Source organism: Pecten maximus, chromosome 2, assembly GCF_902652985.1.
Source record: "Pecten maximus chromosome 2, xPecMax1.1, whole genome shotgun sequence".
NCBI classification, from domain to species: domain Eukaryota; kingdom Metazoa; phylum Mollusca; class Bivalvia; order Pectinida; family Pectinidae; genus Pecten; species Pecten maximus.
Genome location: NC_047016.1, coordinates 39,273,823 through 39,300,626, shown reverse-complemented (window position 1 = coordinate 39,300,626; position 26,804 = coordinate 39,273,823). Strand labels below are relative to the sequence as shown.

The 26,804-nt window shown below is 35.6% G+C and overlaps 1 protein-coding gene across 4 annotated transcripts; it reads right to left on the bottom strand.

Moving 5' to 3' along the window:
- Positions 1 to 1,920: 1,920 nt before the first annotated feature.
- Positions 1,921 to 25,271, bottom strand: LOC117322041 (band 7 protein AGAP004871-like). 4 transcript variants are annotated; one of them, XM_033876760.1, is made up of 10 exons: positions 25,109 to 25,227; positions 24,690 to 24,692; positions 16,235 to 16,396; positions 10,038 to 10,168; positions 8,135 to 8,207; positions 7,568 to 7,650; positions 6,658 to 6,861; positions 5,332 to 5,387; positions 4,508 to 4,586; positions 1,921 to 3,575 (listed from the first exon to the last, which is right to left on the bottom strand). In XM_033876760.1, the coding sequence occupies exons 1-10, from the start codon at positions 25,134 to 25,136 to the stop codon at positions 3,369 to 3,371; spliced, it is 1,026 nt and encodes a 341-aa protein (XP_033732651.1). In that variant the 5' UTR covers positions 25,137 to 25,227; the 3' UTR covers positions 1,921 to 3,368. The 4 variants fall into 4 exon arrangements, with proteins under 4 accessions (XP_033732651.1, XP_033732653.1, XP_033732652.1 ...); XM_033876762.1 differs by lacking the exon at positions 16,235 to 16,396 and having other exon boundaries at positions 3,244 to 3,575; positions 25,109 to 25,229; XM_033876761.1 differs by lacking the exon at positions 24,690 to 24,692 and having other exon boundaries at positions 3,244 to 3,575; positions 25,109 to 25,221.
- Between the last annotated feature and the right edge of the window lie 1,533 nt (positions 25,272 to 26,804).

Sequence of the window (26,804 nt, the reverse complement as noted above, 5' to 3'; positions counted from 1 at the left end):
CACCTCTCCCCTCTATATACTGTAGCTACATCAGGTCACCTCTCCCCTCTATGTACTGTAGCTACATCAGGTCACCTCTCACCTCTATGTACTGTAGCTACATCAGGTCACCTCTCCCTTCTATACACTGTGACTACATCAGGTCACCTCTCCCCTCTATGTACTGTATCTACATCAGGTCACCTCTCCCTTCTATACACTGTGACTACATCAGGTCACCTCTCCCCTCTATGTACTGTGACTACATCAGGTCACCTCTCCCTTCTATACACTGTGACTACATCAGGTCACCTCTCCCCTCTATGTACTGTAGCTACATTAGGTCACCTCTCCCTTCTATACACTGTGACTACATCAAGTCACCTCTGCCCTCTATGTACTGTGACTACATCAGGTCACCTCTCCCCTCTATGTACTGTAGCTACATCAGGTCACCTCTCCCCTCTATGTACTGTAGCTACATCAGGTCACCTCTCCCTTCTATACACTGTGACTACATCAAGTCACTTTTCTGATACTGTAACTACACCAGGACACATCTCTCTCTAGACTAGGCACCATGACTACATGAAGTCACTTGTCCGCTACTGTGACTATCTAAGGTCACATCTCTCTCTATGCACTTGGACTACATCAGGCCTCCTCTCCCCTCTATGTACAGCGATCACATAAGGTCAACTCTCCTTATATATTATAGATACATATAGTACTGCAACGTTGGCCAGTTGATCAAAGGGAAGCAACTCTTGTAATGTCTGTTTGGTTGTTCTATAAAACACTTATTTTATTTTTCGGCATAGCTGTATAATATTCTTTTGCCCCCGGATATGACGCGACAGGTGGCGTTACTGGTCAAGATGAAGTATGTGATTGGTCAATGTAGTGGTAAATACAAAATGCAGATATGCAGTTAAAAACGAAAAGTTAAGATTGAATGCAAGCTGAATTTTCAAATGACACATCAATGAAATTTTATTCCCGATTCAAATGCAGTCTTATTATCACCAAAAATGATTCAAACTGATTTGTTATCATTGCTGAAACCCATTAGTTCGTTAATTTGTTTCACCAGAGACCTATATGCTAAATATACTATTAGTATATGGGTCTCTGGTTTCACGAGCTGTTTTATATTATAATCACCAGCATTAAAACTATGCCGTTTTTCTTTTTTAAAGATATTTGTTGTTATTTTTAAGCATTGTAATTACAAAATTTTAGGAAAGTTTCTTCCCTCATTTCCATGAAAATAACATCTTCAATTATGAAATATGGTTGTGAAATTTCTTTTTTTTTTATTCTTTTTTTTTTTATCTGAGTTTTGGTTGGTACATGGTTCAATCAAATTTGAACAGAATCAATTTGTACTTTTGCTTGGGCCCCAAAATAAAGACACTGGCAAAATTGTTCACTGATTACCACACAACAGAATATCTCCTATATCAAATGGAATATGGCTTATATGAAAAGGGGGTTTCAGTTTAACCCATAATTTTGAAAGTATTATTTTCTCTAAATCAGAAAGAGTTACCTCCCTTTAGCTGGGATCACTAGTTGTACAACTTTTTGAGAATTTCTTGCACCAAGTTGAATCGTGTGATTTTTTTTTTTTACCACTTTACCAGTGGTATTGTGTTGATAGGTTTGATGCATTAAGCATTCCTTACAGATGTGACAAAATGTTTGCAATTGGGTCCATTTTGTTGTTTCTCCCACATTAAAGATGGGCTAATCATGTAAACACAAGTCGATATAATACTTATGTACATTCAGCCGCTTCCTAGTAACTCTGATGGGGAGAATTTCTCTTTAGATCAATCAGTAGAGTGTTAGTGAAGTAAGTCTGGGGATCCTGGTTTGATTCCATGCAGGGTAATCATGAAAATCCATGACCACTGTTAGAAAACCAAAGCAAAAAAAAATATTTTGATTTCTTTTATTTCTGAAAGAATATTACAACGCAGTATAGATTAAAAAAAGTTATCACAGAATTTGTTTACCCGGGTATGAATTCCATGCTTTTACAGGCTGATAATATCAAACAATGTTTGGAATCAAATTATCATAATTCCATGGATTTCTTTTTGATCTTCTATATGAACAATGAAGTATGAAATAACACAAAGAATCAAGAAAAAAAAATATCAAAGAAATCTTTACTTGAATGTCTGAATTCCAACTACAGATGTTCTAGATAGTTACACATTAACAGAAGTAAAACAATATTTAAAGTAAGAACTTTATTAAATATTGTGATCAAAATATTTACAATAACATGTATTCTAGTGGGAATTACACAGCAAACAGTAAACATTGTGGAATGATAATGTAGACAATATTATATCTATATAACATATGTATACCTTAATTGTAGGTATTCTGTTTACACCTTATCTTCATGTATGTCTATTTCATAGAAATAGATATACACACTGTATTGGTATAAGATAAATTATGTTATAAATATCTGAACTCTACAGGAAATGTATTCTTCTTGATCTAAAAAATATTATACAAATATGTAATATCAATATTGATTTCTTCAATTCACATGCACAAGAGGCACTTTTTAGAGAATAATATACAGATGGTCACGTTTTATGACAAAACACATGGCTGGGGGCACTGAGGATCATATAAAAATGTTTGACAATCTCTTTTCCATTTAAAGCAGTTTCAGAGCTTTCACATTAATGAAAAGATTCATTTTTAAATAGCAGAACTAAACATTCTGTTGATATGAAGAGTTGTTTCCCTTGATTTAAATTCACTACAATTAGATTACCTTATATGTAAGTAAAAGGTAGTCAAAATAAAACCTAATTAAAATAAGCAGCGTCTCATAGGGGATCATAGAGGATTAATAATTAAAAGTCAATTTTTAATACGATTGGTCAAAGTAGAACTAGATAGAAACTATCTGCTGGACAATTAACAACAAGAAATTTTATTCCAACAATATGTAACATTTTGTGCACCATTTTATGCATGAATGTATATCTGTAAGAGATAATTTACAGATTTACAGACTGTAGTTCTGTAGTAGGTTACAGATTGTATTTACAAAATTACAGCATGTATTTACTGAATTACAGTCTGTGGTTACAGAATTACAGATTGTATTTACTGAATTACAGCATGTAAATACAGAAGTACAGTCTGTAGTTACATACTTACAGCCTGTAGTTACAAAATTACAGGTATTATTTACAGAATTACATCCTGCACATACATAATTACAGGCTGTATCTACAGAATATCAAATGTAAACAATATTTACATCCACCTAAGACATCACATAGAATAACAGTTTATATCTGAACTATTGATGAAGCTTCTGAAGACCGCCTGCCGTACAGTTAGTCTAATCACATACGAACAGCTCCACCTTTCCCTCCCATTCCTTTCATCAAGTCAATCGGGATAGGGAACAAGATGGTCGACTCTCTTTCAGCCGCGACACTTGAGAGAGTCTGTAGGTAGCGGAGCTGGAGGGCAGTTGGTGATGAGGATATGATGTCAGCAGCCTCTTTTAGGGCACGAGCCGCCATTTGTTCTCCTTCAGCAGCCAACACCTGTGTTTCAAGATTATTTTTAGTTAATATTGAAATAGTGTTTAAATTTGATTTATCATTGATCAAGATAGAATAAAATTTGAGATGACAGGTTTGTCAAGACAACTCAACTAAAGCCATCTTTTGATGGGCTTTTAGGTGTCCATCTTTTTTTTCAGTAACACTGATTTTGAGAGTTCTTCTATCTGTGAAAGCAAGGTGACCAGGAGCTTGTAGTAAATCTGATGAGATTTTGTACAAAAGTTTTTTATTCTAAAAGCGTGACCTTTGACCTTAAATTGACCTTGATTTATTATCACCAACTTAATACACACTCTTACGCAAGGATGCACTGACAGTGATTACCCCACCCCACCCCCTTTACTAAGTCAGGGTTTTATTTTTCAACCACTAGCAATCTGACACTGTATGAAATACATGTATGCAAATATGTATAGATATGCAGGATATGAAATGAGTTTTCATTTCATATGACATTTTATTAAATAAATTTTGAAGTTTTTATTTTTTGCAAGCCTTAGGGAGCAGAAATTATATACAAATGTATATAAAAATTTTCAAACAAGTTTCGTAAAATCTCATATGAAATAAAAGAAAAATTAAGATAGTTTTTAATTCCATCACTTAGAAAGCTTACAATCTAATAATTTCAATGTCAAAATGCAGAAGATAAAATCAAATGTCCACAACCATTTCATTTTCAATTCATGATATAACATAATTGTCCCTATCATGATGCCACAATCAACTTCCGACTGGCACAGACAATGAAAAACAGCTCCAGGGTATACTATACAAGTTAAATATGCAAAAATATTAAATGGACGATTTCACTGGATAACAGGCCAATTATGGGACAAAGGGCTGTATCACACAACATTAACTGAATCTTTAAGTCTACAACCAAATAAAATTGTCATTTTATGTATTACCTTTGCTTTGGCGTCTCTGGAAGCCTCAGCTTCCGCAGCCATGGCACGCTGCAACATGTTGGGCAAGCGAACGTCTTTTCTATAATGACAAAAAAGAACCATCAGATCGATTAAAATTGGTGCAGATGGTTAGACTTCTCATTTTAACTGATACATCAGATATCTAAATACCAAGGGTTCAGATATGGTTACAGTCTTCTCATTTTAACTGATACATCAGATATCTAAATACCAAGGGTTCAGATAAAGTTTATGGGTATGATGTAAATGTGAAGACCTTAAAGTTGCAAGAAGTTACATAAACACTGGTAATTGTGAATTTTATTACCATATTTATTCACAAATTATATCCTTTGTATTCATTTTTGCAGAATCATTAATTTTAAAACAGTAAGCTAAAAGTGGTCAAAACTAAGTCCTCCCCCAACTTTAACACTAATTTTTTACACTGTTGAAGTGGGCTTATATGAGGGAAAATATGGTACTGAACTTTTACACTAGAGGAGGGGGCTTATTTGTGGATAAATACAGTACTAAAATTTTACACTAGAGGAGGGGGCTTATTTGTGGATAAATATGGTACTTAATTTTTACACTGGAGGAGGGGGCTTATTTGTGGATAAATACAGTACTTCACTTTTACACTTGGGGAGGGGGCTTGTTTGTGGATAAATACAGTACTATATTTTTTTGCATATTTCAAAACTTGTACTCTCAAATAAATTTTATTTTTATTTTTAAGATATTTCACCACATGTATTTGATTATTTCTTACAACGAGATTAACAGTATGTCAACTAATTAGATTAACTTTTTCTACGTACATTTCCACACGCTCAACCCGGATTCCCCACTGGTTTGTAGCCTCATCCAGCATATGCTGAAAAGAAAAACGGGGGAACCGCTGAAATTACTTTGATCAAGAAATAAATCTGAACAAATAAACATCCTTTTCACAATTTATCAAAGATTTTTGCTTTGAAATAATTTGCAATAGAAGTCTGAATTAAATCATCTCTGTGTGAGGTAAATGTTGGCTATAGACGTCTGACTTAAATCATCTCTGAGTGAGGTAAATGATGTGGGCTATAGACGTCTGACTTAAATCATCTCTGAGTGAGGTAAATGTGGGCTATAGACGTCTGACTTAAATCATCTCTGAGTGAGGTAAATGTGGGTTATAGACATCTGAATTAAATCATCTCTGAGTGAGGTAAATGATGTGGGCTATAGACATCTAATTAAATCATCTCCGTTTGAGGTAAAAGATGTGGGCTATAGACGTCTGACTTAAATCATCTCTGAGTGAGGTAAATGATGTGGGCTATAGACGTCTGACTTAAATCATCTCTGAGTGAGGTAAATGATGTGGGCTATAGACGTCTGACTTAAATCATCTCCGTGTGAGGTAAATGATGTGGGCTATAGACGTCTGACTTAAATCATCTCTGAGTGAGGTAAATGTGGGCTATAGACGTCTGACTTAAATCATCTCTGAGTGAGGTAAATGATGTGGGCTATAGACATCTAATTAAATCATCTCCGTTTGAGGTAAAAGATGTGGGCTATAGACGTCTGACTTAAATCATCTCCGTGTGAGGCAAATGTGGGCTATAGACGTCTGACTTAAATCATCTCCGAGTGAGGTAAATGATGTGGGCTATAGACGTCTGAATTAAATCATCTCCGTGTGAGGTAAATGTTGGCTATAGACGTCTGGATTAAATCATCTCTTAGTGAGGTAAATGATGTGGGCTATAGACGTCTGACTTAAATCATCTCTGAGTGAGGTAAATGATGTGGGCTATAGACGTCTGACTTAAATCATCTCTGAGTGAGATAAAAGATGTGGGCTATAGACGTCTGAATTAAATCATCTCTGAGTGAGGTAAATGATGTGGGCTATAGATGTCTGAATTAAATCATCTCTGAGTGAGGTAAATGATGTGGGCTCACTTTACAGTAAAGGTGTGAGAGAGATACCTAAAGGTTGTGTCTATGTTATTTTTCAACCACAACAAATTTTCATTTAAATCAACATTTTCTTTTTTTCAAGGCTTTTAAATTTTACGATAGGTCACTGAAATTATACAAATACAAATGTACCTGAAAACAAATATTAATTTGATATATAACAATTGACACTATACCTGCATGGTTTGCGCGATGGTCTCCCGATCCTGTAACATCTCGGCCATCGTGCGTGTGCCCAGCGTATTCCTTAGAGTGGTGGCCGACAGGAGAGTCGTGGCATGCATGGAGTCAGCGACGTTACACACGGACAGAACAGGGTCAAACACGGATGCGTATATCACAGCGTCGACGGTCACTGTTACTGTGTCTTTTGAGAGGATCTAGAGGAGAGAGAAACAGAGCATTATATATACTGGCAATTTAATGTTTTCTTGTGTAACTACATTAAATTTTTGTATTTCAATTCGGTTAAAATTTTTTTTTCTATCTTAGCAGGATTTGGAAAACAAACATCTTTGTTCTATTTCAATTCCTGAGGTGTGACCGTTACCATTTGTTTTTCTTCTGTGATCTCTACTTTGAGAAAATTCAAGTAACAAAATTTCACCCTTAACTCTTTTTCTTTGCATTTTATTATTACAAGTTTTGTACTTTTCTGTTTTCGTTGGGTCATTGAATCAATTAAAAGCTTTATTTACTAAACAACAATTATGAAACAATTAAAATCACAATTGTACTAATCAATCACTCTTGTTAGCCTGGATAGACTCTAACAGGGCGGTGGGGGGGTCTTAATGAGAGAGAAAATCAAAGTACCTACAGGGTTGGGCAGGTGACTCTCATACCTTTTCCCATCCGGCCAGGGTATCAAACCCTGTTGCCTAGGTGAAAGGTGGGTTTAATAATTTATTCCCTCTGCCCCTGATGACCAAGTGGGCTAAAACTTCATGATTATACACTTTTTAATTTCCAAAATATCACATATTGTATGCTACGAATAAAACTCTGATTAAATGAACTCAAGAGCTTATGAATCATTTACCACTGGATACCACGATTTCACACAGAGAAATATTGATTTTATACCTCCTGTGGTGGGATGTTGAAAGTCTTCGTCCTCAGATCGACCTTCTGAATATCGTCTAAACACGGCACGATGAAGAACATACCTAAACACAATAGTCAAACAATTAATCTTCTACACACACGAAATTGTGTAATGCTTATTGGAAGCCATTATAAAATTACAAGCATTCTGCTGAAAGTACATAAAGTGTCACATATATCCAAAACCTACATATCTTAACTTCAAAAGTTTATTGAAATTTTCTCGGAGTGAATCGGCTGTATCGAAACTTCTGCATTTCCAAACATCTTACAATATTCCTTGTGGCATTTGAATTTATTATATATTTACCCCATGAATTGGTATGTTTTCTTCAATGAAGGTTATTCTAAAATTTTAACATCAATAAATATTAGCAATTTTATTTTTGTGTAATATTAAAGTTCTTATATCGATATTTTTTGTTTTTTTGCTTTTTTTTTGGTGCTTATATTACATTTATATGCATTTACTTCTTAATTCGATTATTTACAATATCAAATTTATCTTTGTGTAATTTTTTAACATAAATGAGAGAAATACTTTACCTGGGCCTTGGGCCCCTCCAGCCTTTATTCTTCCCAACCTAAATATCACGGCCCTTTCATATTCTTGAACCATCTGTAAACATAAATTGACAGTTGTAGTAATACTGTGGGGTAGTCCAATACACCAGATGAAGAATAACCAAGGAGGCAAAAAATAACCTCTGACCCAAAGTCAGGAGGTTGGGCTTATTATCAAGGAGACAAAAAATAATCTCTGACCCAAAGTCAGTTTTTATTTATTTATTTATTTATGGGTTTTACGTCCGCTATTACGGCCTTACGGCCTTTCAGCTGACGAGAACAGATAGGAAATTGAGTAGAGTGGGTACAGTATGTAGTGAAAGGAGAGAGTGGGAAAGAAGAGAAGGGAGTCAGTTGGAGAACTTATCGGTAATTTTTGAGACAACTCCCCGAGTCCGAATGAATCCTAACTTGGCACTGTTTCGTAGCAGTTACGCCTACCCTATCGAAGATGAGTGGAGAAGAGAGAAGACCAGTCAGGAGTGTGGGCTTATTACCAAGGAGACAAAAAATAACCTTTGACCCAAAGTCAGGAGGTTGGGCTTATTATCAAGGAGACAAAAAAAATCTCTTGGCTTATTATCAAGGAGACAAACAAATAATCTCTGACCCAAAGATCAGGAGGATGGGCTTATTACAGGACAATAAAGATTGAAAAAGTATAGATGATATTTATTTAAGTTTATGGATGAAAGAAAAACTAACCAGACAATTATAATTATATGATGAACAGTTAGGACATAATGCAAAATGGAACAAATAACCATCTAATTCAAAGACATCACTGCCCTACAGCGATCAAATTTCTTGCCAAAGCTTTTCAAAATCAAGGTTGAAAGGGTGTTTTAAAGAGTCACCAGGTAAATAGGCCCACTAACTATATATCCTCATCGTTAATTTGCTAATTAAACATAATCTTTATTATTTTAGCTTCGAAAAGAGTTATTCTAGTTGGGTTTTTTTATCTGATCATTGGCTTGTTTCATCATTCGTCTTTAACTCAAAGAAATTACTTAACTTAAAACAGCAAAGCATTACAGAGTTTAAGTAAAGCACCTCAACTAAGATTTTTTCTTTAAGTTCAATAATGTTTTTCAATAGAAAATTTTAAGTTAAGGAAGTAGGGCAACATTAATGAAACTAGGGCTATATGTAAAGAATTATAAGACGATTTGAGCATTTCCCAAAGATTTGAGAACATCGTGATTTTGGCAATATCTGCTGGTTAACACGACAAATTTAAGTGAGTGGGTGACACTATTTTGTTAAGTGTTAATGTTTACTAGACCGTAATGATTTAAACATAAAATTCTTGATAGCACAATAAAACAGAGGGTGAACCTGTCTGTATTACTTCCTGGTGTACAGGGAAATAGTACAAATATATACAGTCTTTTTCTTAATTCAAATTACAGAGAAAATGATAGCCATGTTTATCTTAAATATAAACCTTGGGGCAACACATAATGCTAACTCAAAGGGTTAGCTAATTACAGGACAATAGAATAGCATTTCTTGGCCATTTTAATGAACAGCAACATATTGATGGGCTTATTAGCAGACATGTATTTATAGGAAGACATTGGCTTATTTCAAGATACAAATGTATAGTAATTTTACCAGAAATGGACTCAAGATATAGTATTTTTACCAGAAATGGGCTTATTGGCAGACATGGGCTTATTACCAGACATGGACTTATTTGCAGACATGGACTTATTGCCAGACATGGGCTTATTGCCAGCCATGGACTTATTGTCAGACATGGACTTATTGACAGACATGGGCTTATTGCCAGACATGGACTTATTGCCAGACATAGACTTATTGTCAGACATAGACTTATTGCCTGATAAATATGCAGCATATGACTCAGACTTACCTTCATACAAGCACACATGGAAAACGGGAAAAATATGAAGATTAAGAAACAAGAAAATCCCATCAGTAAACAACCGCAGCATCCCAAACCTGCCTCCTCATCATTGTAGCCATACTGGGGTCGTCCTTTATCTGTAAACAAAATAATAAAACTCTTAATATACATAAAATACACACATTTTTATTGTCTTCAAAAGTGATTGTGTCCTGTTCTCTAGGAAAGGAATGTGGAGGAGTTTGTTAGGAAAACTAATGATAGAAAGTTATGGTAAAATAAATTAAGAAGTAGTGGTGTGGGAGTTAGTGATTTTAGGTGATTTAGTGTTTTTGTTAGTGATAAAGAGCAGTAATAATGTAGGTCAAACATACCCAGTAAAAGTTTGTTGAAATTTATTGTATAATTATATCAGGGGACTAATGGTGGACAATGGATCAAAATATCTGTCTCACGGAAACATCTATCTCACGGAAACATCTATCTCACGGAAACATCCATCTCACGGAAACATCCATCTCACAGAAACATCCATCACACGGAAACATCCATCTCACGGAAACATCCATCTCATGGAAACATCCATATCACGGAAACATCCATCTCATGGAAACATCTATCTCACGGAAACATCCATCTCACGGAAACATCCATCTCATGGAAACATCCATCACACGGAAACATCTATCTCACAGAAACATCCATCTCATGGAAACATCCATCACACGAAAACATCTATCTCACAGAAACATCCATCTCATGGAAACATCCATCTCATGGAAACATCCATCACACCGAAACATCTATCTCACAGAAATACCATCTCACAGAAACATCCATCTCACAGAAACATCCATCTCACAGAAACATCTATATCACGGAAACATCCATCTCACGGAAACATCCATCTCACGGAAACATCCATCTCACGGAAACATCCGTCTCACGGAAACATCCTTCTCACGGAAACATCCATCTCACGGAAACATCCATCTCACGGAAACATCCATCTCACGGAAACATCCATCTCACGGTAACATGCATCACACGGAAACATCCATGTCACGGAAACATCCGTCTCACAGAAACATCCATCTCACAGAAACATCCATCTCACAGAAACATCTGTCTCACGGAAACATCCGTCTCACGGAAACATCCATCTCACGGAAACATCCATCACACGGAAACATCCGTCTCACGGAAACATCCATCTCACAGAAACATCCATCTCACGGAAACATCTGTCTCACAGAAACATCCATCTCACGGAAACATCCGTCTCACGGAAACATCCATCTCACGGAAACATCCATCTCATAGAAACATCCTCCCATAGAAACATCCATCTCATTGAAACATCCATCTCATTGAAACATCCATCTCACCGAAACCTCCACCTCACGGAAACATCTGTCTCACGGAAACATCCCTCTCATAGAAACATTAAATGATGTCAAAGATAGCCACACCGATTGTCGTTATACTATAATGCTTGGGAGCCCTATATCTTACTTTCTTCCATGTAAATATAACAAGTGTCATTATTGGGGGAGGGATCTTGTAAAAGTTGGTGGATATCTCCCTGAAAAAAACAACATGGTAACACAAGGCCAGTTGGGGTAAAGTGTCCTGCCCAACGACACAACACTTCGGACAATACAGGATGCTCAATGACCTAGCTTCCTTAGAAATGTAAACCTTCCCATCCAGGGTGGGGATAAAATAACCATTCTCATATCTCCAACAAAAGTTGGATTATTCTGATGCTATACTGATCTAAGCTATTCTACTTTTTATACAAGCTGGATAAACTTTATATATATACACCATCACTCAAAATAGTCTTCAATCAGCAGCCTCATTATCATGCGAGGAATTTATTTTTGGAAAAGTCATCATTGACTTTTCAAAATTCCAATAAAAAGGTGAAGTCAACCAGAAACAAAACCATCACACAATAATCTATTCACTGACAGGCGTATTTTTGCTACTAGACATATTTGAAACCCGAGTTACGGTATCAATCGCCATAAATCAGTTGTGTAATGTCTATCTTGGGATAAAATAAACATCAATATCATAAGTATTTCTCACATTAACCTTCGTCATGTTTGTCTATTTAGACAAAAACTTCAGTTATATTGGCTTTTCACAGCTTCATTTATGTTTGTTCTCTTGACATTAAACATTAAAATGTTTGTATCTCTCATACAAACTTCACCTGTGTATTTCTATCTCCATAAACCTGTGTAATGGTACCCGGTTTTCATGTTTACTCAGAAATAAAAATTATACAACAGATCACATTAATGTGACAACAAGCCAAAACATTCATATAGGAACCCATATATTATGCACAGGACATCATATATAAATGACTGGTATCCAATTCTGAAGAAGAATTTCAGTTAAGGATGTTCATCAATTGCACAAAGCTATATAAACCATCATTGCTAAATACTTGTGTCACCATTGTTATACACCTACATCCTAATGTCATACACCTACATCCTAATGTCATACACCTACATCCTAATGTCATACACCTACATCCTAATGTCATACACCTACATCCTAGTGTCATACACCTACATCCTAATGTCATACACCTACATCCTAGTGTCATACACCTACATCCTAATGTCATACACCTACATCCTCATTATCATACACCTACATCCTAATGTCATACACCTACATCCTAATGTCATACACCTACATCCTAATGTCATACACCTACATCCTCATTATCATACACCTACATCCTAATGTCATACACCTACATCCTAATGTCATACACCTACATCCTAATGTCATACACCTACATCATAATGTCATACACCTACATCCTAATGTCATACACCTACATCATAATGTCATATCCTACATCCTAATGTCATACACATACATCCTAATGTCATACACCAACATCCTAATGTCATACACCTACATCCTCATTGTCATACACATACATCCTAATGTCATACACCTACATCCTAATGTCATATAACTACATCCTAATGTCATACACCTACATCCTAATGTCGTACACCTACATCCTAATGTCATACATCTACATCCTAATGTCATACACCTACATCCTAATGTCATACATCTACATCCTAATGTCATACACCCACATCCTAATGTCATACACATACATCCTAATGTCATACACATACATCCTAATGTCATACACCTACATCCTAATGTCATACACCAACATCCTAATGTCATACATCTACATCCTCATTGTCATACACCTACATCCTAATGTCATACACCTACATCCTCATTGTCATACACTTACATCCTAATGTCATACACCTACATCCTAATGTCATATACCTACATCATCATTGTCATACACCTACATCCTAATGTCATACACCTACATCCTAATGTCATACACCTACATCATCATTGTCATACACCTACATCCTAATGTCATACACCTACATCATAATGTCATACACCTACATCATAATGTCATACACCTACATCATAATGTCAAATATGTGTCCCTTCACTATGATGCCCCGTGATACAGCATTTGTAAGTCTTTCGTTTGATTCAGTCGATTATGAAACACCACTCATGTTGCCACTGGTTACCGTCAACATTATCTACAAATCATTAAACAGGAAATGCGTTATTTCAGCACTGTTATACATAATCTGTACAAGTCCCCACCAACTACAACTGTTGTCGATAGATCTATTTGGTATTGCTATGGAAGAATGCGTATAATGACCCAGTAATTATATATGTATATAAGTACGGAGCTCAGGTCTGGTGGAGAGGCAGACATATCACTGTTATAGTCATTGATTCCATAGTGCCATATGGAGATCAGGTCTGGTGGTGAGGCAAACATATCACTGTTATAGTCATTGATTCCATAGTGCCATATGGAGATCAATATCACATGAAAGTGTTTGCTTCAACATTTCACGCTGAATCCGACAAATTTCCTTTTGAATTTTGAAACAATGAATATATAATTGTATGCCGATAAACAAATCCTTCACTGTAACAATCTGTACATTGTACCCTGGTTACAGCGTGTGTAAAACTTATCTAAGTGGTGTAGAAATGTACTGCTACCTACTGTTACAGGGAATTACTACTTAAAAGGTAAAAACTTATTATGCTATGTCCATTATTTTATTCAATATGGTGGGGTTTTTTTTTGATTTTGAAATTAAAAAAAAATATTAGAACTTTACATAATGTACATTACAAATTTTGCAAAAAAAAAAAAAAAATGGCTACCAGTATTGTTTTAAGGCATAAAAACATTCACCCTGAGGTATCTTGGAGACTACAGTACTTGGGAGTCTCTTGTATATCATTAAAACATTGAAGCATGTAGGAGGCTTATTTAGGAATGTAGTATTTTTAACATAAATTCACACTAAAGGAAATGTATGGACATGGCATTCACAGATTACCAAGACTTCCGTAATTCAGTGAAGGTTAGAATCCAGCAAATGATGATCTAATATAAAGATCTACGATTCTAAGCTACGACTAATGGTGACACTCAAGATAGTAAAAGCAACAACATCTGTGGCCTAAAATAAAATATTGGTTACCTTAAAGCAACCAAGATTTTAAACTTTACTCAAAATATTGCAAAATTTGGAATTTAAGTAATTTGTATTTATTTGTTTTGCTTACTATTGAAAATTTAGTCAATTTTGTGTTCATCAGTATCTCAGTTTAGTGAATGAAATTGAAATGTTTATGTAAAATATTGAATATGACACCAGAAATTAGTCTTAAAGGATTTACATTAAAAACCAATATCAAACAAACACTGGCATAAAGCAAAACATATCCCCTACCAGCCCTCCCTAAAAATAGTAACAGTGACCTTGACCTTGACCAAAAAACCCTAAACTCAAATTTGTCCAAAGTAGTATGATCCTTTATCATTGTATGAAATTTGATCAAAATCCCTCAAGGAATGAAGCCGCTAAAGGCTGATAACCTTTGGCGTTACATATATGTGAATATACGTATCTATATAGAAGACAGACAGATAGGAAACCCGTAGTCCCCTGGTTTCACCAGAAGGAGACTACATAAGTGATATTTGTTGAATAAAACAAGTATTTTCTTCCTAATTATGAATCAAAACTTATTGAAGTTATGCATGCAAATATTTTATCAATACAGAAACGTTGCTACTTGAAAAAACAAAAATACAACTAGTGCAGAGTTGATTAACAAAAGCAAAATGCTTTTACAAAAAGTAAAATGTTAGTTATCAAAAAAAAAGAAAAAATAGATTTTTTTCTCAATTTGATACCTAAAAAAGCACTGCACACAATACCTGGTACATGCAAACGATATATACTGAAAGGGAGAAGAAAGGTAATTAGAAACTAACTCCGTTTACAGGAAATAAAAGGATGTTATATGTAATGTTATATGTAATAATGGTGTAATTGAAAGATAGAGAATCACTCTGTCGTCTGTGGAAATTTCCATTCATGTACGTTCAGTACCTCGTCAAATTTCAGCTTGATCTTACCTCTCTCCAAAAGAACATTTGTGGGACAAGTTGGACAGAATGATAAGTTGTAGGCGGAACCCCCAAATCAACCTCGCTCAGTTGATGTCATAGCTGGATGAGGAAGGGAATTTGAACCATACACAAATGAGGAGGGTCAATATCTTAATCGATTCAATGCAAACTAGAACCGTAAGCCAATGGCTAAATAATATCCCCGCCACCCCTCATTTGAAACCATGGCAACCAAATGACCATGTATTTGCTACCCCTCAAAACGAGAAAAACAGGCTGATAGTGACCAGTATCCATGGCAACCAAAATTTTGGAATTTAAACAGCTGCATGCATATTTACACATCTTCCCTAACATTCCAGTGAAGTTTTGTGAAAATCGGATCTCAAGTCTAGGAGTTGTTGTCTGGATAAGAAAAAACATGCTTATAGTGACCAGTAACTATGGCAACCAAAATTTTGGAATGTAAACAGCTGCATGCATATCTGCACATGGCCCTCTATATTTGTGTGAAGTTTCATTGGAATCTATCTTTCAATTACACCATTATTACATTCTAACATCTTTTTATTTCCCGTGTACTGGGTAATTTCTTATTGCCTTTCTTTCTCCTTTGTGCATAATTTGAGGTTTCAGGAAGTTGTCTTTTATGCTGAAATCTTACTTTCGTCGTAGGACGCCATCTGGTGCGAACTAGACTGTTGCATCTCTATGGAGTGACGATGTGCTGGTGGTACATCGGCTTCTTTTGGAGGCCAGTTTGACGACAGGTCTGGCGTGTTCGAGGACGGCGATTGACGATTTTTCTCGACCAATATCCTTTCATCTGAATATATGTGGATAATGTTCATGTGACTAAGATGTGCTAATTCCTATTCATTCAGTTTTCATTCCCTAAGGGCAAATTTCAAACCGTTGACATTGATTTGAATTGCCCCACTGATTCTCAAGAAGCTTAAAAATTTATTAGCATTTGGGTTGTTTTTTTTATCTTTCACCCTAAACAGTGAGGAATTTATTTTCTCCCACCCCTAAAGAGCAATAATTTAAGTAAATGTGTGCTTAAAATTACATCATTCTATTGTTTTAGGACATCAAAGAAAAAAATTAAGTGACATGTATTTCATCGAATGTCTGTTGTTTTTTTTATCATGGGACCAAGAATTCTGTACACATAGGCTCTCCAAAAGAACTAGAATTTGTGAATTGCGTTTTGTTTAAATTTCCAACATGGAATTCAACAGATCAGGTTATATCAACTTCAGTTCTCAAATGTTATATACAGTCAAACTTCGATGTTTCGAAGTTCAAGGGACTAACAGAAAAACTTCGATACAGCGGGACTTCGAATTATTCATGGTTGACAATAGATCGATGTTTTCTTGATACTGGCCATATCTGTTAACGTTACATGTCCTCAGTGTCTTCGTGTTGATCGTCGCCTGTCAGGCTCACATCGAAAAGTTTACTTAATTTATACCTCGAACACAACAAAATAAAAATTCTTTTCATTAATTATACCTAAGCATTTTATTAATTAAACAAAATATGTATCGGTTACAAAACACTTATATCGCGTTTAACAGATGAAACAAAAGAAGTACAATGCACACTTACGTAAGTCGTTAGGCTTTTCTGCGAAAGACACGTGCGTTTACGTTACGTGCATATAAAATACGGAATGCCGATCGGTTGGAGAATGCATGATTGAATGACAAATAATCGATTTACTTGGATATTTATGTAAAAGTTTGAAACGTGACACTTTGAATATGAGTGAAGCCATCGCTAATTGTTTGTGTTTAAAATTGGTCCGGTTGTTTTACAGTTCCGAAAATTTACTCACCGACCGCTGATTTCAATGGCGGCGGAGATTATCAGAGACGACTACCGAAATGTTTTACCGGAGTGATTAAATGTCATGGCTTCTAAATACACTTTTTATCCATCAATTTGGTCTGATTATTAATAAACCCCATGACTGGGAGTGACAACACACGCTATCGTTATCCCTATTGTCAGTCAGGGCATTTGGGGGAGAGGTGTGAAATCTTGCCGCAGGGGTCACGACAAACACCTGTCCAGTGGTCAGTACAGGTAAATTTTTTGTTCGAATCATGAGATGTCAATTACCTATAATATCATAGCTAACGGGTCATGAAAAAAGTTCGATACATCGAAAACTTCGATTTATAAAAATTCGAATCATACATAGTTTCGTTAGTAGTGTTATATAGTGAGAAAATTCGGGACCAAGCAAAAAGTTCGATACAGCGAGAAATTCGAATCAACGAAGTTCGAATCATCGAGGTTTGACTGTAATTCTATTGTGGTGTGTGATTTCATTCAAATGTTTACACATATATGTAGCTGTTCGCCTGTGGAAAAACAAAGATAGTAGCTGACATCACTTCACAGAAATCGGCAGCAATTTTTGAAACATTTGCATACCATTTTATTTCTTTTAACTTTAAATTCAATTGGTTTACAATGTTTTATTTGTCTCTTTAAAGTTTGAACAAAAATCTTTGATGTTTTTGTTTCAGAGGTGGGAGAAAAATAGTCTGTCATTGTGTAGATATGTAGATGGATGTTGAAATTCTATATATATGCTCTCATTTGGAATTCGTGGAAAGTAATTAGTAAAATTTGATTCCGACCCAATTCGACACCTGGAGTGAAATAGAATTCCCATATCCTTGATACCTACACACGAATTAGAGACTTTTTATCATTTTTCATTAAAACTTTGAGAGTTGTACTGTTACAATATAAAATAGAACTGAAACTCCCTCGGAAAGTCATCACACACAGTCTTGAAACTCAATTATGCAAGATTTCTTTGTATTTTACGAATGAGCAATAATATAACATTTTCAGGCTTCATTTTATTTCATTGATGTTCATGCCTCTTTGAACAAGTTTTTTGCTTTGCTTAAAGATTTAGTTTTTTGATGATTTGTTTTCCCCATGAAATCCGGACAGTCCTGATTTCCCAAAGGAGTTCCCTATCTGTGAATACTTACTTAAAAGACACTGAAACCAGTCAAAATTACAAATGTATCCAGTTTTACAAAAACTAATGCATAGGAGATGTTTTCCAGTTTATTATCTCTTTGGCTGAATAATCAATTTTGTAATTGTCTATAGCAGCAATTATCATAAATAATAACCTGTCAATGAGGTACAAACGAAATGAACGTGAGATATATGATTGACATGCATTGACCTGTTTGGGGACTACCTACCTCAGAAGGTCAAGACCAACTCAATTGTGTCAAGGTGATTGCCTTTGTTTGTTACAAAAACAAACTTTATTTTGAAAACATTTTTGTTGATTTCTACACATTGGAGTTTATTAAAGGCAATTTTTATTTAAGACTTTTAGTTACATGTATTTAATTCTTTTTATTTTTTCATTTTCACTTCATATGGCTTTTGTTGAAATTATCAAAAATTTCACAATATCCAAAAGAGGTTCAAAAATCAACAGAAAATACTTTAAAATACATGTTTATAGATTAGTCGTATAATATCATCTTCGCTAGCCAAGGCTTCTGATTACGTTTTACTACTCCTCGTAGAGTGAAACGTAATCAGAAGCCTTGGTTAGCGAAGATGTATAATGTAAGATTTTGAAAGTTCATATTATGGCATACTTGCATTCAAGGTTCAAAAATTTAAACAAAAAAATTAAATATCCGATAATAAACGTAAAAAAAATAACAATATGAACCTTTCAAAGTCTTATATTATAGGACTAGTTTATAGATAATCTTAAAAATACCAAGATGTCTTGAAACATTGGGACAATCCTGCCTTTCTGAGGTGGTGAGAAAAAATCATATACTAATTAAGCTAAAACATAAGATTGACATAAAAAGTTACAATAACCAAACTACACAAAAATGTTATTGATGAAAAACACGGTCAATAAACTTGAGCAAGCTGTCCAACATAAAGTTATATTATAACAATAAATTACACAAACACATGCACAGAACACAGGTATTTGTCGACGAGATTTCAGTCTACTAAATAAAAAAAAAAAAAAATTGTTGAAGATTGCAAGCAAATTGTCTAATTCATCAAAACAGTCCATGTTACAATCTACAAATCAGTGACATGCTACAAGAACATCGTAAATATGACATTCCATACATAAATATGCGTCTATGAATTTTTTTATAAGACAAAATTACTTGAAGCTCATGATGACTACAAACTATCACACAGAGATCAGAGTGATAAAGTGACGTCTGCTACACCACCCAGAACAGTAATGTATGGGTAATTTTTTTTAAACACAGATTACAGAAACTGAAATGTAAACACTTAATTGTCTGTTGTACGGTATCAAAAGATTATATAATTATATTGAAGGAAGTTTAGCTAAAATCACAGCCCAAAAATAGTATGAGGAACTATTCTGGTGAACCTTTTCATTGAGTTTTAGCAGACTTGTATATAAAGATTTAATTATATGTCCATAGACTTAGTAAGGTAATAAACTTATACTTTGTATAAATAGTCTCAATATCTATAGAATAATGTAGCTCTTTACACTACTGAAAAATTCTTTGCCGGATGACAACCAACATCCCAAGCAATACGTGATGTCAGCCGGTCACAGTCCAATGGCATATATCAAAGGTCAAAGGCCAGTACTATGTGGTGGTTGGTGTCATCACCCTTTGGGGGTTTTGGGGATGTAAATATTCACTGATCAATGTGATGTCAAAGGTCATTATACAATCTGATGTCAGAATTTAAGTCTTTGTCTAAAGTGATGTCAAAGGTCAAAGATCATCATAATCAATACAGTGTCAAATACCACTGACCTTGCAGCTGGTGACTTTAGAGACTGCTGTCTTCATCTACTGTATATAAGTAGCCTCAGTTTCCTCTGGCCCTTACACCTACACCAGACATGGTTTCAGGGCCAGAGGAAACTCGGACTAGTATATAAGGTGATTTCAATAGGTTCGTCTCCCAATAAGTCCTATTTGTCCCCCAATTTCCCATACTCTCTACCCCCGCCCCCCTTCCCAGGCCGACCTCCTTGTAACTCCTATGCCCCCAATCCCCCCAACATCACCCCTACTTTCTACACAACACCCACCCACACACCTCAATCCCCTAAAGTGTTAAAATCATTTTATTTTCAGGAAAGCATCAGAATCAAAACTTAAAGCAATTCTCTGACTTCAATCTTTCAGGAAAACTGCATTTCACACTCAGAATCAAATTTCAATAATTCTTTCAGGAGTCATAAGAGCTTCAATTCACATTGAATCACAACATAAATAATCATCCAAAAATATCACTTTCATAGGTAAATATTACTATCAATATATAATTAAGATTCTCTATAATGTAAATTTATGTACAGTCACAATTTGTAAGTCAAACATCAGATCTAGATATCACGGTTCATGATATAAAGTGCTTCAAATTCTATACACAGAATATAGAATTAATCTCTCAGCAGAAATGTTAGTGAAGTTAAAGAGAAAAGAGGGCAAGCTTAAGAGTCATGTATAGATTTATTATATGATATTGAAATTCATCAATATAAAATTGTGAGAAAGATTGGGACACAATCTGTAAAACAACACATGTATATTTTCTTGTAAACAACCTATTTTCCTATATATAGCTGTAATGTGAAGAGGTATATATATATATGTATAGAATAGATATGTATCGTACATATTCTATATTAATTCAGGCATAGCATATCTATATGATTTATCTACTTCCAATAAAATGTAGCCTGTCATTACAATTGAATAATGCAGGATTGCCACAACTACCATGCTTATGGTGAATATATAATATTACTCTCATCACAGCACACAGTACAAAGAGTATCAGGTAATTGACAGTTGTAAGTAAATTGATTCAGCTTCTATGTCTACTCTGCAACAATAAGTCGGTCCAGGTGTTTAAAAATGTATACAAACAAGCACAGGTGAGAATTTGTAGCCATCTTGAGGTCTAGTACTCATCAGCCACAGCTTGATATATTTTTTAACATCAATATTGAAGTTGTTACTTGAAATGCAAACAAATATTAAAATTCAAAATGTGAGCCAAACCGTGGCATCAGATCGTGTATATGGAGTGTGGATTGAGTTATACAGAAAGGGTGGCATCAGATCTGTTGATCATGATGGAGTATGGATTGAGTTATATAGAAAGAGTGGCATCAGACCTTGTTGATGGAGGGTGGATTGAGTTATATAGAAAGGGTGGCATCAGATCTTGTTGATGGAGGGTAGATTGAGTTATATAGAAATGGTGGCATCAGATCTTGTTAAAGAAGGGTAGATTGAGTTACATAGAAAGAGTGGCATCAGACCTTGGTGGAGGGTGGATTGGGTTATATAGAAAGAGTGGCATCATATTTTTATGATGAAGTGTGGATTGAGTTATATAGAAATTTGTGGCATCATATCTTGTTGATGGAGTGTGGATTGAGTTACATAGAAATGGTGGCATCAGATCTTGTTGATGGAGTGTGGATTGAGTTATATAGAAAGGGTGGCATCAGATCTTGTTGATGGAGTGTGGATTGAGTTATATAGAAAGGGTGGCATCAGATCTTGTTGATGGAGGGTGGATTGAGTTACATAGAAAGGGTGGCATCATATCTTGTTGATGGAGTGTGGATTGAGTTATATAGAAAGGGTGGCATCAGATCTTGTTGATGGAGGGTGGATTGAGTTACATAGAAAGGGTGGCATCAGATCTTGTTGATGGAGTGTGGATTGAGTTATATAGAAAGAGTGGCATCAGATCTTGATGGAGGGTGGATTGAGTTATATAGAAAGGGTGGCATCAGATCCTGTTGATGGAGGGTGGATTGAGTTATATAGAAAGGTTGGCATCAGATCCTGTTAAAGAAGGGTAGATTAAGTTACATAGAAAGGGTGGCATCATATCTTGGTGGAGGGCAGATTGGGTTATATAGAAAGAGTGGCATCATATTTTTATGATGAAGTGTGGATTGAGTTATATAGAAAGAGTGGCATCAGATCTTGTTGATGGAGTGTGGATTGGGTTACATAGAAAGGGTGGCATTATATCTTGGTGATTTAGTGTGGATTGAGTTATATAGAAATGTTGGCATCATATCTTGTTGGAGGGTGGATTGAGTTATATAGAAATGGTGGCATCATATCTTGTTAATGGAGGGTGGATTGAGTTATATAGAAATGGTGGCATCAGATCTTGTTAATGGAGGGTGGATTGAGTTATATAGAAATGGTGGCATCAGATCTTGTTTTAGGAGGGTGGGTTGAGTTATATAGAAAGGGTGGCATCAGATCTTGTTAATGGAGGGTGGATTGAGTTATATAGAAATGGTGGCATCAGATCTTGTTGATGGAGGGTGGATTGAGTTAAATAGAAATGATGGCATCAGATCTTGTTAATGGAGGGTGGATTGAGTTATATAGAAATGGTGGCATCAGATCTTGTTAATGGAGGGTATACAGAGTTGTATAGAAAGGGTGGCATCAGATCTTGTTAATGGAGGGTGGATTGAGTTATATAGAAAGGGTGGCATCAGATCTTGTTGATGGAGTGTGGATTGAGTTATATAGAAAGAGTGGCATCAGATCTTGTTGATGGAGGGTGGATTGAGTTATATAAAAAGGGTGGCATCAGATCCTGTTGATGGAGGGTGGATTGAGTTATATAGAAAGAGTGGCATCAGATCTTGTTGATGGAGTGTGAATTGGGTTACATAGAAAGGGTGGCATTATATCTTGGTGATTTAGTGTGGATTGAGTTATATAGAAATGTTGGCATCATATCTTGTTGGAGGGTGGATTGAGTTATATAGAAATGGTGGCATCAGATCTTGTTAATGGAGGGTGGATTGAGTTATATAGAAATGGTGGCATCAGATCTTGTTTTAGGAGGGTGGGTTGAGTTATATAGAAAGGGTGGCATCAGATCTTGTTGATGGAGGGTGGATTGAGTTATATAGAAATGGTGGCATCAGATCTTGTTAATGGAGGTGGATTGAGTTATATAGAAATGGTGGCATCAGATCTTGTTGATGGAGGGTGGATTGAGTTATATAGAAATGGTGGCATCAGATCTTGTTGATGGAGGGTGGATTGAGTTATATAGAAATGGTGGCATCAGATTTTGTTGATGGAGGGTGGATTGAGTTATATAGAAATGGTGGCATCAGATTTTGTTGATGGAGGGTGGATTGAGTTATATAGAAATGGTGGCATCAGATCTTGTTAATGGAGGGTATACAGAGTTATATAGAAAGGGTGGCATCAGATCTTGTTAATGGAGGGTGGATTGAGTTATATAGAAAGGGTGGCATCATATCTTGTTAATGGAGGTTGGGTTGAGTTATATAGAAAGGGTGGCATCAGATCTTGTTGATGGAGGGTGGGTTGAGTTATATAGAAATGGTGGCATCAGATCTTGTTAATGGAGGGTGGATTGAGTTATATAGAAAGGGTGGCATCAGATCTTGTTAATGGAGGGTGGATTGAGTTATAAAGAAATGGTGGCATCAGATCTTGTTAATGGAGGGTATACAGAGTTATATAGAAAGGGTGGCATCAGATCTTGTTAATGGAGGGTGGATTGAGTTATATAGAAAGGGTGGCATCAGATCTTGTTAATGGAGGGTGGATTGAGTTATAAAGAAATGGTGGCATCAGATCTTGTTAATGGAGGGTATACAGAGTTATATAGAAAGGGTGGCATCAGATCTTGTTAATGGAGGGTGGATTGAGTTATATAGAAATGGTGGCATCAGATCTTGTTAATGGAGGGTGGATACAGAGTTATATAGAAAGGGTGGCATCAGATCTTGGTGATGGAGTGTAGATTGAGTTATATAGAAAGGGTGCCATCTGATCTTGTTAATGTAGTATCCAGTGTGTTAAAAGTGTAAATGCATCCTTAAAGCCAGCTGTGTATTTCTAACTAAATAACCCTGGTGGAAGAAACTTGTGTTCTAGTTAAAATTTATAGTGCAAGCCTCCAAAATAGAAAGCAACATACACTAAAGTTAATTAAGTTAGGATGGGATGGAAAATTATTGCACACAAAAAAAAATGAATTTGTGATATACTGACCCTCTTTTAAGGTGAAGGATGGTCCATTTAGAAGCATTGAAAAGAGAACCACACATCTTTAATGTACTTAATGACTTAATTACTCAGACTTAACAAGTTTATCCATAAACAGATCAGTACAATTTAACACCAATACAAACAAACAAACACCAGTTTACGAAAATCGAGGGGAAAATTTGGCTACATCACACCTGGGCATGAATTATAAAACCAAATGGCTGAATGACCAGCACTAGTGATTGTGTATCGATTATAGCAGTAAACATAGCCTGTAATTTGGTGTCTATGCACTAAATTTTGAGCTACAACGTATATACAACTGTTATTATCAGACACAGAATATTCATAGCAATGAACATATTATCAAATATCTACAAAAATCAAGAACTTATTGATGGAAATGTGGGAGACACACTTACCGTCATCCATGGTACCGATCCTCGACATTTTCTGTACAGCGCCACCCCGCTCCTACCTGTCATACACAACACATATGTATATACCCAAGACTACACGCCTCGCTGACCGCTCACTCGGAGAATTTTGCAATAGCCATCCACCTTTGCTTGCATTGTGTATTGACACGTCTAAAAATAGGTCACCGTATGGGATCCACCTTGCACGAACATGACTACAGTAGGAGTATTGGGTGTCATACACAGGTGGAACCGTGTCTCCTTACATTCAGAACTCGGCTAGCATCTAAGGAGTTTAGATTAGGACAGGAACGAATCAGTGCCCAACGCATGACAACGAAACAAAAGAGCAAATTATCACGATAATATGAGACCAGGCATTCATGAAGAATAAGCGTCTCTTATATTGCTCCACACTCCTGGTAATGCAAGGGTCTCAAAACAAGAAACGGGGTACTGACAACGTAGTCACCTGGCATATCAAAGATCGTCGATAACATCATTCTTCATTCAATAATGGCAATATATAATATTTCTCAAAGAGGTCATGGTGACTCTAAGAAACTTCCCGATAATCGTTTCCAATTTGCTTCCCTCCAAACCCTCTCCGGTAAGTTTAACTTCAGCAGTCGACGGCTACCGAGGTACAATGTATACATACGTTTGATTACAAGATGGCGGAGAACACAGCCATATATTCTATAACATAATTAAAATACTGCTCAATGCGTCATAAGACTATCTAGAAAAGGGAAATTCACAAAAGGGATCTTAATCCAGTACGCTTACAATACGTTTTATCTGCAATGTTTCCCTTTATCAGTGTAATTTGGCTGATGATGAAAAGTCTGGTGTACTTAGTCATAAGTTCCCGTGACTGTATCCGAACGATATGGTCTATACATTTCTTTTTGTTGTAAAGAAAATATCAGATTGTTTATTGAAGGACTTAACGAGTGTTTTTTGTTCTTGTTTTGACAGTATCTAAACATCATGTTGGATATCTACTCCCAAATTTCAGCAAAGAATAGCAATGTTATTCCTCACATCAATCACGTTTCTTGAAGGTCGCCGAGGGAAAATATATAGTAACCATTATTATAACAAAACTGAAAAAAATACACACACACACACACACACACAAAAATAGTGAAAAAAAAACAATAATACAAAATTGTGGAAAAAATGCTGATTATTTTTAAGTCGCTTGAGAACATATGTAATTTTAGATTGTGAAATAGACTGCAATAAATATGTTATCGGCACATGACTAACTAACGTAGCGTCAGACAGCCACCCGTGCGTCAGAAGAGTGGGGCACCTTTGATATCACCTCCTGATAAATAAACTACTTATACATATTAGTACCTGTAACTATGTGATATGAATATATAGGGCCCCGATACCTTGATATATACCTCCACAGTCTATAACTTACTGTAGATAGGTATATTTGATCTATTCATACTGTTAAACGTCACGAAATTTTTATATATAGATATCCATTGTTTTGTTTCCGATATCTTTGTTTACATTGTAACCAACGTCCGTATTGTAATGTAAATCATATTTAAGGGCATACCAGGGCAATATATAGGCTGCCTTATTGTAAAGCGATCGGCTCATTGCACACGCATTGTAAAAACTTACAATGAACAAAACACAATAAACCGTCAATAGTAGATTCAAAAGTTGTGGT